This window comes from Aethalodelphis obliquidens, unplaced genomic scaffold (genome assembly GCF_003676395.1).
Source record: "Aethalodelphis obliquidens isolate GAN/ISIS:26980383/991018 unplaced genomic scaffold, ASM367639v1 scaffold83, whole genome shotgun sequence".
Classification (NCBI taxonomy): Eukaryota; Metazoa; Chordata; class Mammalia; order Artiodactyla; family Delphinidae; genus Aethalodelphis; species Aethalodelphis obliquidens.
The window spans coordinates 7,471,533-7,484,742 of NW_020838027.1; the positions used below are offsets into that span (position 1 = coordinate 7,471,533).

Consider the following 13,210-nt stretch of genomic DNA (forward strand, 5'->3'; position numbering starts at 1 on the left):
TAGGCCATGCTAAGAGTATATACAGTTAAAATGAGAGAGACGTGAAATGGAAATTAAAGAATTGGAGAGGGGGGACCTCCCTGGTGGCGCAGTGGGTAAGACTCCATGCTCCCAATGCAGGGAGCCCAGGTTTGATCCCCGGTCAGGGAACTAGATCCCACATGCATGCCTCAACTAAGAGTTCCGCCTAATAAATAAAGATTAAAAAAGAAATGGAGAGGAGATGTGTAGTCAAGTGGCAGAACATACTTTATTTTTGACAGGTTTTAGTTCTTTTTGACAAATCCATTTATTTTCTGTAGCACAGTTCTCGGAAATAATTTGTGTCCTTGAGATGTAAACACAACTGTTTTCTTTAGCGTCACCAGTAATTTGTAACCTGTGGAGCAGAAGAAAAGCCTCTCTTTAGTGTTTGTGATTTTCTCACATAATTCTCCTCATCCAGCCAGTATGTTCTGTAATTTTCAGCAAACAACAAGGTGCTGGTTATTAAGCATGGAATAAGTACCCAGTCACAAATATAATGATATAAGCTTTTAATAGAAAGCTAATATAAACCTCTGGAACTTGCAAGCTCATCTTCACTGGAAAAGAATAGTTCTGAAAAGAAATGTCATAATGATACAAACAAAGGAGAAGCTTTGGAAACTGGGAATTGAATCTCCTATTAACATGTTATATGAAAATTTCCTACCTTCACTGAGCCTCGATTTTCTTAAATATATAGTGTATAGATATTTGGGGAGACATTGAGATCATGTATATGAAAGGGTGATCATGCTTAAACAAAGAATGTGTTCAGTAAATGTAATAAGTACGTAGATACTCAGTGTCTACAGAATTTGAATATATCAATAGTGAGAAAAGGAGGCTCAGTACGTATTGGATGTAGTAGGAGGTTCCCTTTTTTTCCATTCCAAACAGGTTGGTGAGTGTCTGCTACAATATATGTACTGTTAGTTCCAAAGAAGCAGAGTCTTATGGCTCATTGCAGGTGGGGCATGAGTAGAAGTTAAACAGTGGGATGGCAAGATAGAGCTGGGGTGCCAGGATGGGGTGTGTGCAAGACATTCACCTATTTGTCTCAAATAGAAAGTGAAGTGGTGGCAGTGGGCAGGGCTCCATCACAGTTTTAATTTGTTCCTTTGTTCCATTTCTCCTTGGAGCCCCTTGGCCCTGAGAAGCCAACCTGATTCTCTCCTAGTGCCTGACACCCTAGTCAAATCAGAATTTCTCTTGACCAAGCTATTGCAAAGGTCCCCTGTATTTTATCTCTTCCACCCTTCCGGTCCTTCCTTTGAATTTCAAGATAACTTTTTTACCGCTCATCTGGCCAAGTGCCCTTCTAAAAGGCCCTAGGTGCCTTCCCAGGCCTTCTTTGACCAGATCTCTGCCTAGTTGTCTAACATTATCTCATTTAATCCCCAAAACAGTCTTGTGAAAAAAATTAATTTCACAAAAAACTTAATTTCACAAAAAACTTAATTTCACAAAAATTATTTTCACAAAAAACTAAAAAATTAGTTTTTTTAGTTTTTTATATTATGTTATGATAATATAACTAACACATAAAGGGTGTTAGTTTCACAAAACACCCTTTATGTTTTTCTTTACCTGAAAACCAAGGTAGAGAACTAAAATAAAAGCAGAGTCTAACGGACGTTCTTTCTACTATAATATGATACCTTCCAGGTTTACCTGATCACTATCGTAACCAAATCATCATTTTTATCCTCAGAATAAAGTAGAGTGTTCAATCGAATTTAATCCATCATCTTTGCCTATATTTCTGCTCATAGACACTTCAGAGTTTTCCAGTTTTATTATAAACCTTAATAAAATAAACGTAATGGCCCAATAAGAAGCATACACACACACAAACCAAAATTAACCTTTACTATGTACAAAAAAAAAATAAGTTAATATAAAAGTTGCACTTATGTGTAAATAAAATATAGAAAATAATCCCTAGAAAAACAAAAAAATCAGAGTGTAGTTTATTTACCAAAATATGTTTGCCTTTTCATACATTTATTCTAGTCCAGAACACTTTATTTTAAAATAATCTTCATTTTAAAGTACGGCATCTAAAAAAATATTTTAGAACATGGGTCAAACAATGTCAAAATGTGCTAATTAAACCAACATTTCTTTTAATGTCTAATAATTTTCCACACAATAAATTATTACTATATTTTAGATAAACTTGAACATGCTCCTGTGTCTTGAATTTTAACCTCTTGTTTTTTGAATGATAAAAAAATCCATTTTAACTGTTATTTATACAAATGTGAATAAAGCATTCACAGACTCAAAAAATGTAACACAATATCATCTGTTCTGAAAAACTCATCAAATTTCTTTTCAGAAACTTGGTTGAATGTCTGCACACTTTCACTTTCTAGGGAAAAAAATGTCCTGCCCTTTGTTGTACAAATAACGATGAGGTCCATTAAAAATGTATAATTTAACTGTGTAACATCAATCCTCCTATAACACCGATGGTTAACTTGACCATCTCACACAAGAAACTATGAGACAACCAAAAAAATGGCAAATAGCTCTTTTGTGGCTTATGCAGATTGACTACATCTCTTCAAACAACCCTCCTTTCACACCACTGGTTGAAATAAGCTACAATACTTGTTACAATGTGGGTAGTTTCTCTCAAATGTCTGGATACCCCACGCTGATATTTACTATATTTTTTCCTCTTGTATTCATTGTGCCAATGCTGGTTGTGACCCACTAAGGTATGTGGTCCCACAGTTTGAAAAACACTACTTCAACAATTCTTCATGCCGATAGCTTCCAGCTAGAAATTTCTTAATTTTTAAATGTTGTTATTTTAAAAACTGTTTCATGTGCCCCCACCCAAAGGAGTTAGTCTCTTCCTTGTCTCCTAAAACTCCATTGCTGGTAAAAATATATATTGTTGCAAAGGGTTGATGTCTTTTCATATGTGAAACTTTTCAACCAACTTCAGAATCATTCTTCTTCTCAGACTATTCTGATCCTCCTGAACATTTCTAAACTAAATTAAAATGATAAATCTCAATCTTCAATAACAATGTTACTATCTTGCCATGTAAACCTGATGTAAATTGAATATTCAAATTAGCTTATCCCAATACTCACATATTAGAATTTAAAAAGGATCCATTTATCCACTTCCAGTTCTTTTCTGGTAATGTAAAATTTAATCCAATCCAAAACATAATTGCTCCTTTGTCTATCCGGTTTTGTATGAGCCTCTATAAATAAAACAGAAGAAATGACTGAATATTGAATCTGTTTATCTATTACTGGTTTGCATCCTTCTACCCATCCTCTGAAACCCAGTTCAAGTATCACCTCCTCTCTGAAGCCTTTCCTAACTCCCCATCGGAGTTAATTATTCCTTATTTGTGATATTTCTGTCTGCATACTTATATATATCCAAATATTTGTATTAATGTTGTTGTATTCATTAAATTATATTTATTTTGCTTACATGTCCGTTTAGTGTCTCAGATTGTGAGCTTCTTGAAGTCAAAATTAATACTTCCATCTGCATAGAACCCTCTGGGCTAAAGCACGAAGATCTCGATATGGTTAGAAGCAAGGGCTAAGCCGTATTAAAGTATTTTACTTAATTATTTACCAATTCTTCCTGATCTTGAATAAGCAGCAGACGGGATTCTTTTGTGAAACAGTCGGCTAGACTGTCATTCCAAGGTTTGTAAGTGTCATAAAAAAGCAAGCATTTATCTCCGATTAGTTGCCAATTTGTTGGGCACTTTAACAGAACTGGTCTCTCTAAAGTAAGAAAGAGGAAGAAGAATAAATGTTATGTTTCTAACCTGCCCCCCACCCCACTAACATTAATCACACATGCACAAGTCATTATAAATTCAGGGAAGTCGTTGATCATCACAGTGAGAACAATTCATGAATTTAATATAACTTTGAGGGTTTTGAGACATAGTTCATTCTGGTACTAAGAGTTGAAAATTAGTGACAAATTAAAACACTGACAGACAGAATAACTTGTTCAAGTCCACACAAAGCAGATGCTGGTAGAGTCAAAACTCTTTCTGAGATTCTGTAAATCCATTACAAGAGTTCTTTTTACTCCATGATGACAATATCAAACTTCTCTAAAAAATGGCTACTTTAAACAACATGTAAAATGAAAAGCAAATAACAATTCATTTCCATAAGTTAATGGCAAATACCATGAAGAAAAATTATAAGAAAATTTCTAATTGCTGAATTATATATTTGCCTATTAATGAAATCTATTGGATAGCATTTTCCAGAAGGATTTTCATAGTTTCTTAAAATTTCTGTTATGTACGAATGTATATAATAAATGATCACATTCTGCTACAGTCACTCAACAATAGTGTCTTTATTAACACACACTACTTAATAAGTACATGGACGAGATCAATGTCTTAATGTTTAATACAATAAATATTAAATTATTCATTTTATGTCGTGTTCCATTAATTAACTTCGGACCAGAGTTAGCTGCTTGACATATTCATTAAAATCATCAAATATCCCACTTCAATGCATATTTTACTTTATAGCTTGGGTTTTGGCTATTAATTATTGAATATCCTAGCAGCAGCTTCTCATAAGGCAGTGTTATCTATTGGTTAAGATCGTAGGCTCTGAAGTTAGACCACTGAAGTACAATTCCCAGTGTCACCACTTAGTACCTACCTGTATGACCCTGGATGAGTTGCTTAGCCTTTCCATGCCTCAGTTTTGTCAAACATAAAATCAGAGTGATCATACTATCTTAATGTGTGGGTTGTTATGAACCTTAATTAAGATAATGCATGATACCTATCAAATTTTAGCCATTATTCTTAGGAAAGTCAAGCCACAAAATATACCTGTTGTTTCCTTCCTGTTCTCTTGAACATCCATGCTGCTTTTCTCTGTTGATTTTTGTCTCAAGAATATCACTAATAAATCAGGAGAAATCATTAAGAAGATTAATGCTGAATGGTGCAGTGAAATGGATATGTTATATTTATCACTTCACGAAATTTTTATCTCAACAAGCTTGAAATGCACAGAAGATAAGAGCAATAGCAGTGTAGTAACAAAGGGTCTACTTAGAAGACAACATAAACAAACACACACATAACAAGTGAACGCACACAGACATTGAGTTAGCGGTTTCAACTATATAAGTAAGCTCCCAGGTGTTACTTAAACTCTTAAATTGCTTCCACTCCTTGCCTAATGTTCCATCTTCAGAATAAGTATAATTGTGCCTATACCCCACGGGAGAGATTGCCTAGGACAATCTGGAATTTAGTAGGCACTTAAGGAACTGTAAATAATTGGAAATTTTTATTTTCTTTGTTATTGTCATGGTTTTATCATAATTGTGACTTTTTAAATGTCCTTGGAGCACATGTGAAATCCCCCGTGAAGCCTATCAGAACAGTTAGGAAGAGAAATATGACAAAGGATGACATTTGCTTAGTAGGTACCGGCTGAGCACTGTTAGAGCACTGTTTCATAATTGTTTTTGTTTCATGGGTCTTCCACTAAATTTGGGGTGGCCAAATGTTAACATACTTTAATATTTATGGTAAAGTAGAATAAGTAGAACAAGAAATCAATGATCTTGCATCACTTACCTGAAACACTCAACCCAATCACAGTCAAGGCAAGAAGAATAATCCCGGCACAACAAAGTTTCAGAGCAAATTTATGCCAAGGTGGACCCTGACAAACATCTGAGACATTAAGAAAATATACTTGATTAACTCAGTTGAGTTCATCTAATACAAAAAGCAGAGGTTGTTTGGATCACATAAGAAAGAGCTAGATTCATGTTGGGGGTAGGGGCAGGAAAGGACATTTATCAGTCATCTTAAAGTAGGGTCCCACAAGATGGAATCTCAGATCCAACTGAGAGTTGCTTATAGATAAAATAGAAATATTTATGCCTGTCTTGTGTACGAAGGATTGGTATAAGAATCAAATGAGATAGATGTGACGGTGTTTTGAAACATGCCAAATGCTATACAAAAATGAAACATATACCCTACCGTACAAAGTAAGTCCAAGAATTTTGTCCAACAAGGAAAGCCTTCATTCATTCAAGATATATTTGTTGAGGCTCTGTTTTATGCCAAACAACATGTTAGGTGCTGGTGGTATAAGACAATTCTATTCTTAGACGTGGATTTCTCTGCTTTACTGTTGCCTGGAACAATCATCTCCAATTTGGACCAAATGGATGGAATTCAAGGAAGAGTATTTTACGAGCTTTCATGTTATTTTCAGTATTTCAATGAATATAACATAACATGAACCTGTGTCTACAACATTGCATAGTCTAAAAAATGTCAAATACCTTTGTTTTTCTCTGTATCATGTCAATAACGATGTACTGTATATCTCATGTTCATCAAAAGTTGTGATTGTATTAATTAAAGTGGGATCATAATAACCTTATCAATGGATTTTATAGGGAAAAATAATCAAAGAGGAACTTATTAATGTAAAAATTCTTGTAAAAGACTGAGCAACCGCTTCCAAAATTATATCAGCTCTGACAGGAATTATTCTGGTAATCTGTACTTCGGTATTCTACTTGAAGTTGTGCTTAGACAACTTCTATACCTGACTTATTTATAAGACCCCTTTTATTCCCATTTGGTTTATAATATGTTATATATATTACAATTATAAATTATTTTCTAAATTGTATTATTAGAGCCAAGGGCCTTTACAAGTAAAGGTTTACTAATTTAACTATATCTATCATTTATTTATGTTATCTATTCCTTTTTATATTTTTTCTAATATTCCTCAGTATAAAGGAATACATGCTTTTAGTCACTTGTTAAAAACTTTAGCATCAGATATGTTAAAATGTTGTCTTTATTCTCATTAAATGTTCCAGAGTGACCCACAAATCCATTTCTACTTTAGTTTTTTACACTCTCCCTGGCGATTAAGTTGTGCAACCCAGTTTTCAGACAACTGCTCATGGTCTCTTCATTAGGATGTGGACATTCATAAGAGTTAGCTCTTTCTAAAATGTCCCTGGGGAGATGGAATTTAAGATAACTAAATGTGATAAAAGATTATGGGAGGAAACAGATAATAGATTAGATTTCAGGTAGTGACACCTGGATTATCATCTGGAGGGGAGAGACAAGAGTAGACAATTAGAGGAGCTCCAAGGTCCTGGGTGTACATCCGAAAATGGGAGAACCAGACTGGAGAATATTAACCTAGAACTTCTAAGACGAGCTCGTGTGACACAGAGCAACTAAACTTAGTGAACCTAAGACTAGTCCTACGTGACGTTTCCTCACAGTTGTATCTACTATTCTACCATTTTTTCTTCCTCAGCCTTTCCTCCCTTGAAATTTTGAAAAATGGAGAAAGCCCTATATAGTCACTATTTTAACATTTAGTACTGAAGGATAGCAGTGGTTAAGAGCAGAGCTCTCAAATCTAGCAGATTTGTAGTAGAGCATGTTACTTCGGGCAACGTAACCTTCATAAACTACAAATTTCCTCACCTGTGAAATGTAGAATAATACTACTTCATGAGGTTTTGGAAAGGGTTGTATGAAATAGTTCTTCTAGACATGGTGTGTGATACATAATAACCGTGCATCTAAAATTTAAAGAACTGAGTGGAGGGTTCTGTGTTGTTTTTCTGCTGCACTACATTAGAACTAATAACAACAATAGAGTTATTGTAACAATAGAGTTACAATAACAAATTGAAGAGGCCAGGTAAACTTTAGTCATCTGGAAATACCCACATAAGGCTAGTTTTTTGTTTGGATATAAACAGTATGTCAAATCATCTCACTTTTTTTCTCTAAACCTTTCCATAGCTTTCTCTCAAGCAGATCTAAGTCTGTACGTCTGTAGAATAGCCTACAAATCCCTATTCATTCCGGCTTCCCTTTATATCTCTAACTTTATCTCCTGCTGCTTTCCATGCAGACATGCTCTGTCATTTCACACTAACCTATGAGCTCTTTCTACAAGATGACAGGCATGTTCTCATCCCACGGATCTTGCATCTGCACTGGTCCATCTTTTAAAAGGCTCTTCTCCCAGGAAGCATACCTTTGTCTCTCAATTCTTTCAGGTCTTGACTCAAATGTCATCTTGTCAGGCAGGCTTCTATGATTATTCCATTTGATATCATACCCTCTCCAAAAGCTAACTCTCAATTCCATTTTTTAAAAAATATTTTCTCTATTGCACTTAATATTATCTAACACATATATGTATACATATATGTTCTTAGTTATTCATTTATTTGTAAGCCTTCCTAGTAGTATAATATAAACACAATAAAGGAAACTATTTTTTCACTATTTTGTTCACTGTTGTATTCTCAGCACCTAGGGCATGCCTGACACAGGTGTTTATTTTTGGATGAATAAATAAACTCTAGAGGCATTTTTGCCAACACCTATCTACTTTTCTAAGAGACCAAATCCTGGGCCATAAACGAGATTCGTCACCACTCACATCTCTCTCTGGTTTTCCTGACTGCTTTTGATATAATCACTATTCTACAGTTACCATTTTGGCTAAACTGTTTAGCCAAAGAGCTTATTGGTAGTTTCACAATAATTGTAATACCAGATCAATGTGTGGCGAAAGAAGGTCACCTGCCATTTCAGTAAACAAAGGATGTTGCGACCTTAAAGCCACCAGCCAGTGCAGCTGCCCGGATAGTATAACTTGAGGGGAATTCAGGATGGAGAAAAACAGGATACTGGCCCTAGATAGTTAAGATGCATGTCAAAGGAATTATTTCAATGAGCCCAGACTTTTGCATCTTCCCACATATAGAAAAACACTAAAATCATTAACTTGAGGTGTCTGTTTCTGTGTTTAGCAGTAATCTTTTGATGTTTTACTACATTTTTTTTTAGCAAAATCTCCTATATATCCCAGCTCCTCCCTTACCTCTTGGGGACATTTCCTCAGAACTATCAGAGAGGCTGCCTTCTCAGCTATAGTCCTCTGTAAAGTCACCAAATACATAATTCTCAACTTTTAGGTTAGGCATTTTTTTCAGTTGACAAGCGTTTTGTAGTCACACATTTTATTCTGACTTTATTCTATGTTTTCTCAGATTTACTTTTAGAATGATATTTTGTGGAATAATGACGACAATTAGAATAGACAGATTTTCTGGCCTCATTGATTTGGGATCACAGACAGTAGCTTTTAAGGAAAATCTCGCTGTCTTTCTCTATTTTCATTCTCCAATATCTTCCAACACCATCCTCCTTTCTCTCCACTTCTGCTAGATCTGAATAGGGAACAGAAAGTCTTTCTCTTTCGCATCAAAAAATAACCATGGCTTGACAAATTCTCACTGTAGTTATCAAAATTCTCCAATTTCCCGTAACCCCCAAATGAAGGGTATCATGAAACTATTTGATAACCCTAAGACTTTTCAATCTCCAATTTAGAACATTGATAACTTAATACTTTCAAATTATACCAAACCATCCTAAAAAGATACAACCCACTTGCCAAGCACACTATGGAATGAATATCAGGTTGGATAAAAATTGCAATATCATTGATGTTTAGTAAGTTTGGTTTGACTTCAGAATGTAATACTATGTCCTGATGATTTTATACATTTTTTTTCTGCTTAATTTGTAGTTTCTCTTCATCTATCCCCAGGCCATGGAATCCATCACCTATGACCTCACATTAGAATACCCCATCTCTTTCACTCAGAATACTAACTCCTCTGACATACAGAAAATTGCCAACTTCAACAAGTATGAAATAAGTGCATCAGTGGTATTCTCCTGTGGTTTGTGCCTTAAATCCTTCTAAACTGTTATACTTTTCAATTTAAAAAAACATCAGATTGTTATTATATTCAAGTTTTTGATCTTGAATATAATTTTCTTTCAGAACATTTTTTTCCCTTCCCTTTGAAGGGTGAACGATGTTAATCATTGAGCCTACACTTTGTATTCTGAAAGGAATGCCACGGATGCAAATGCATTGGAACTTAATCACAGTATTTTATAGAGGGATTTGAAATAAGGTAGGTTACTATTACAGCAAGGTAGTAAAAAATCTCTAAAAATATTCATTTGTTAAAAAAAAAACAAAAGCAAAAACAACAAAAAAGGGACTTCTCTGGTGGTCCAGTGGTTAAGATTCTGTGCTTCCATTGCAGGGGGCACGGATTCTATCCCCAGTCAGGGAGCAAAGATCCCACATCCCTCATGGTGTGGCAAAAAAAAAAAAAACAAATAAAAAAATCAAAATATTCCCTTGTTAATGCATGTAAAATATTTCTTCAGGATCCTTTAGCCAAGGCTCAGTAATAGGAACTATATTCATTTTCCACAAAAGTATCTTGATAAAAAAGAAATCTATAAAGTATGTGATTTTTCCCACATTTGTGATTACCTACCGACAGGCCATGCTATGTCTGTTTAACATTAATATAGCTGCTGCTCATCTTCAAAGCCATGATTTAAAGCTACAAATTCAAGAGAAAAATCTAACTATGGAAGATATACAAATGCCAAAAGGAAAATTAAAGCCACTTACTCTGAGGAAGAGATGGGGGTGACGAGCTTTCAAGGCCAGCATTCCTGGATATGTTTAAATCAGCATATATCACAGGTTTGTCCATTACAAAGAGAAGAATGAGGCACTAGACTTGCGTAAAAGAAAAAACTACAGTTCTATGAGGCAAGAGAAGCAAAAGGAAGTGCTCAGCCTTGAAAAGCTTTATTATCTTTCTTACCTACCCACACTTCTAGCAGTGGGTTTTCTCTATAAATCAGTGAGAAAATCCACTTACTGGCTGTCCAGTATACTTAGATATGTAATATCTACTTTGTTTAATTAATTGGCCTGTTTGACAGAATTCTGGGAAGGTTTGTTTGTTGTCTTTGTAACCATCCTCTTTGAGTACTTTTCTCAGGGCCAGGACCAGCGCGAGGGAAATGAAGCACTCTCATTTCCCTCCAAAAAAGTCAGGAGTCAAGATAAACAATATTAAATGTAATGCTGTAAAAAGTAAACACTAATGCAAAAAAACTGCAGGATGCCTTTCCAAAGCTCTAAAGTCTTCCTGAAATATTTGTGCTCCCCCCAAAAGAGGCAAAATGTGGAAAATGGAGTCGTAAATGTGGAAAAGGCTGCTGAATAATACAACAGAGAAAGCAAAGAGCTAAAGATCAAAACGACTCTTCGCTTAAAATAATGTTTTTAGTGCACTGAAGTTTAATTTCAAGTTATGAAGCATGACTGTGACCACTAGGAATCCACAGTGGCCATGTTAGAAACGATTGAGGAAAAAGTGTTCCCTTCAACCAGAAGCTTGCAAAACTTTGTGAGCTCCAAAAGTATAAACTGGCTAGAAATATAAACCAAAGAAGAGCCTTCACTTGTCCATATGTAGTATGAAATAGATTGATGGACCCTTTTCTTTGTTACAACTATCTTCACAATGATCTTCTATCACAAAAGATCCTTACTATGAAATCGAGATTGTATACATATAAAATAAATCGCTCATGAGAATTCACACCTGGAGAATTTTTCTCATTATGTTAATGCATTCATCGATCATCTAATTCCCTACATGACACTTTCTAAACACAACATATCAGAATTCAGAAATTTACTGTCACTATTATAGATAGATAATAGAGAGATAGATACAGAATATACACACACACATACACATGTGCATGGGATATATATGTTATTAAAGTTTTCAGAGGGTAAATGATTATAAGTAACTGAGATTTAGGATGTGGCAATAGTAGCTATAATATTGAATAGCTCAAGGAACAATAAAAATAGATTACTTTTTTTTTTTTTTTGCGGTACGCGGGCCTCTCACTGTTGTGACCTCTCCCGTTGCGGAGCACAGGCTCCGGACGCGCAGGCTCAGCAGCCATGGCTCACGGGCCCAGCTGCTCCGCGGCATGTGGGATCTTCCTGGACTGGGGCACGCACCCGTGTCCCCTGCATCGGTAGGGGGACTCTCAACCACTGCGCCACCAGGGAAGCCCAAGATAGATTACTTTTAAATTTTATTTTATTTATTTATTTTTGGCTGCATTGGGTCTTCGTTGCTGCGTGGGCTTTCTCTAGTTGTGGCGAGCGGGGGTTACTCTTTGTTGCGGTACACAGGCGTCTCATTGCGGTGGCTTCTCTTGTGATGGAGCATGGGCTGTAGGCATGTGGGCTTCAGTAGTTGTGGCACATGGGCTCAGTAGTTGTAGCTCGCAGGCTCTAGAGCACAGGCTCAGTAGTTGTGGCACACGGGCTTAGTTGCTCCATGGCATGTGGGATCCTCCTGGACCAGGGCTTGAACCTGTGTCCCACTGCACCACCAGGGAAGCCCCAATAAAGATAGATTTTTGATTTTGCCTATGTCATCTATCTTGACATTGAGATTTGCTGAGTTAATAGTGGGAGTTTGAGTGGATAGGAAAATAGAGTAAAATAAAAACAAAGTTAATTTTGAATATGAATAAGTACAATAGAGGCTATATTATGGCTACGACATGGAGAAAAGAGTGATAAGAGAATCATTTGTGCAAGAAGGTGAAAATACAAAAGGCAACAAGTGGTGATCGTAAAACAAGATAATCCACTCTAGACTTAGAAAATGGTGACTTTAGTAAGATGGCCGACTAGGAAGCTACGCCCTCTTTATCCCACAGAGACGCTGAGTTAACAACAGTATGTGGACAGAATACCTTTGTGAGAGCTCTAGAGACCAGTTGAAAAATTACAGCACCCAGGCCTTTGCAAAACCAAGAAGAGATTCCAACAAAAGGGGTAGGAATCTCAGCATTTGGTGTGGAGGCACCAAGAAGAAACCCTGTATAGCAGGGATCCTTCTTTGAGATTAAAACAAGAGTGGACTGTATATCCAACAGCCTGGATTGTCTGGTAGCTACTCAAGGGACTGGTTTCTGTCTTGCCTGACACAGAGTGCTTATAGGACCAGAAGAAGTTTGGAAGCTAGTGAAAGCTGAAGCAAGGAGATGCAGAGCTGTAGTTCTGCAGGCAGACATGGGGAAAGCAAGAGGTGAGAAAAGGTTTGATAAGTTCAGGAACCTCCAGCTGGGCTAACTGGTGAAAGGTCTTAATCTTCACAAAGGCTCTATACAAAGCCTAGGAGTGCCAATCCCAGAAAAAAAAA

The 13,210-nt window shown here is 36.0% G+C and overlaps 1 protein-coding gene across 2 annotated transcripts; it reads right to left on the reverse strand.

The window, feature by feature from the left end:
- Positions 1–208: 208 nt before the first annotated feature.
- KLRB1 (killer cell lectin like receptor B1) lies at positions 209–10,755 on the reverse strand. 2 transcript variants are annotated; one of them, XM_027093347.1, is made up of 6 exons: positions 10,591–10,754; positions 5,649–5,747; positions 4,890–4,961; positions 3,644–3,798; positions 3,139–3,254; positions 209–379 (listed from the first exon to the last, which is right to left on the reverse strand). In XM_027093347.1, exons 1-6 carry the CDS (start codon positions 10,673–10,675, stop codon positions 232–234), a joined length of 675 nt encoding a protein of 224 aa, XP_026949148.1. In that variant the 5' UTR covers positions 10,676–10,754; the 3' UTR covers positions 209–231. The 2 variants fall into 2 exon arrangements, with proteins under 2 accessions (XP_026949148.1, XP_026949149.1); XM_027093348.1 differs by lacking the exon at positions 5,649–5,747 and having other exon boundaries at positions 10,591–10,755.
- Positions 10,756–13,210: the final 2,455 nt, after the last annotated feature.

Coding starts and splice junctions, on each gene's coding strand:
- KLRB1 (XM_027093347.1), bottom strand. CDS start 10,675: ATGGACAAACCTGTGATATATGCTGATTTAAACATATCCAGGAATGCT. Junction 5,748..10,590: donor ACCCCCATCTCTTCCTCAGA/GTAAGTGGCTTT, acceptor TTAATGTCTCAG/ATGTTTGTCAGGGTCCACCT. Junction 3,799..4,889: donor GAACAGGAAGGAAACAACAG/GTATATTTTGTG, acceptor TTCTTACTTTAG/AGAGACCAGTTCTGTTAAAG.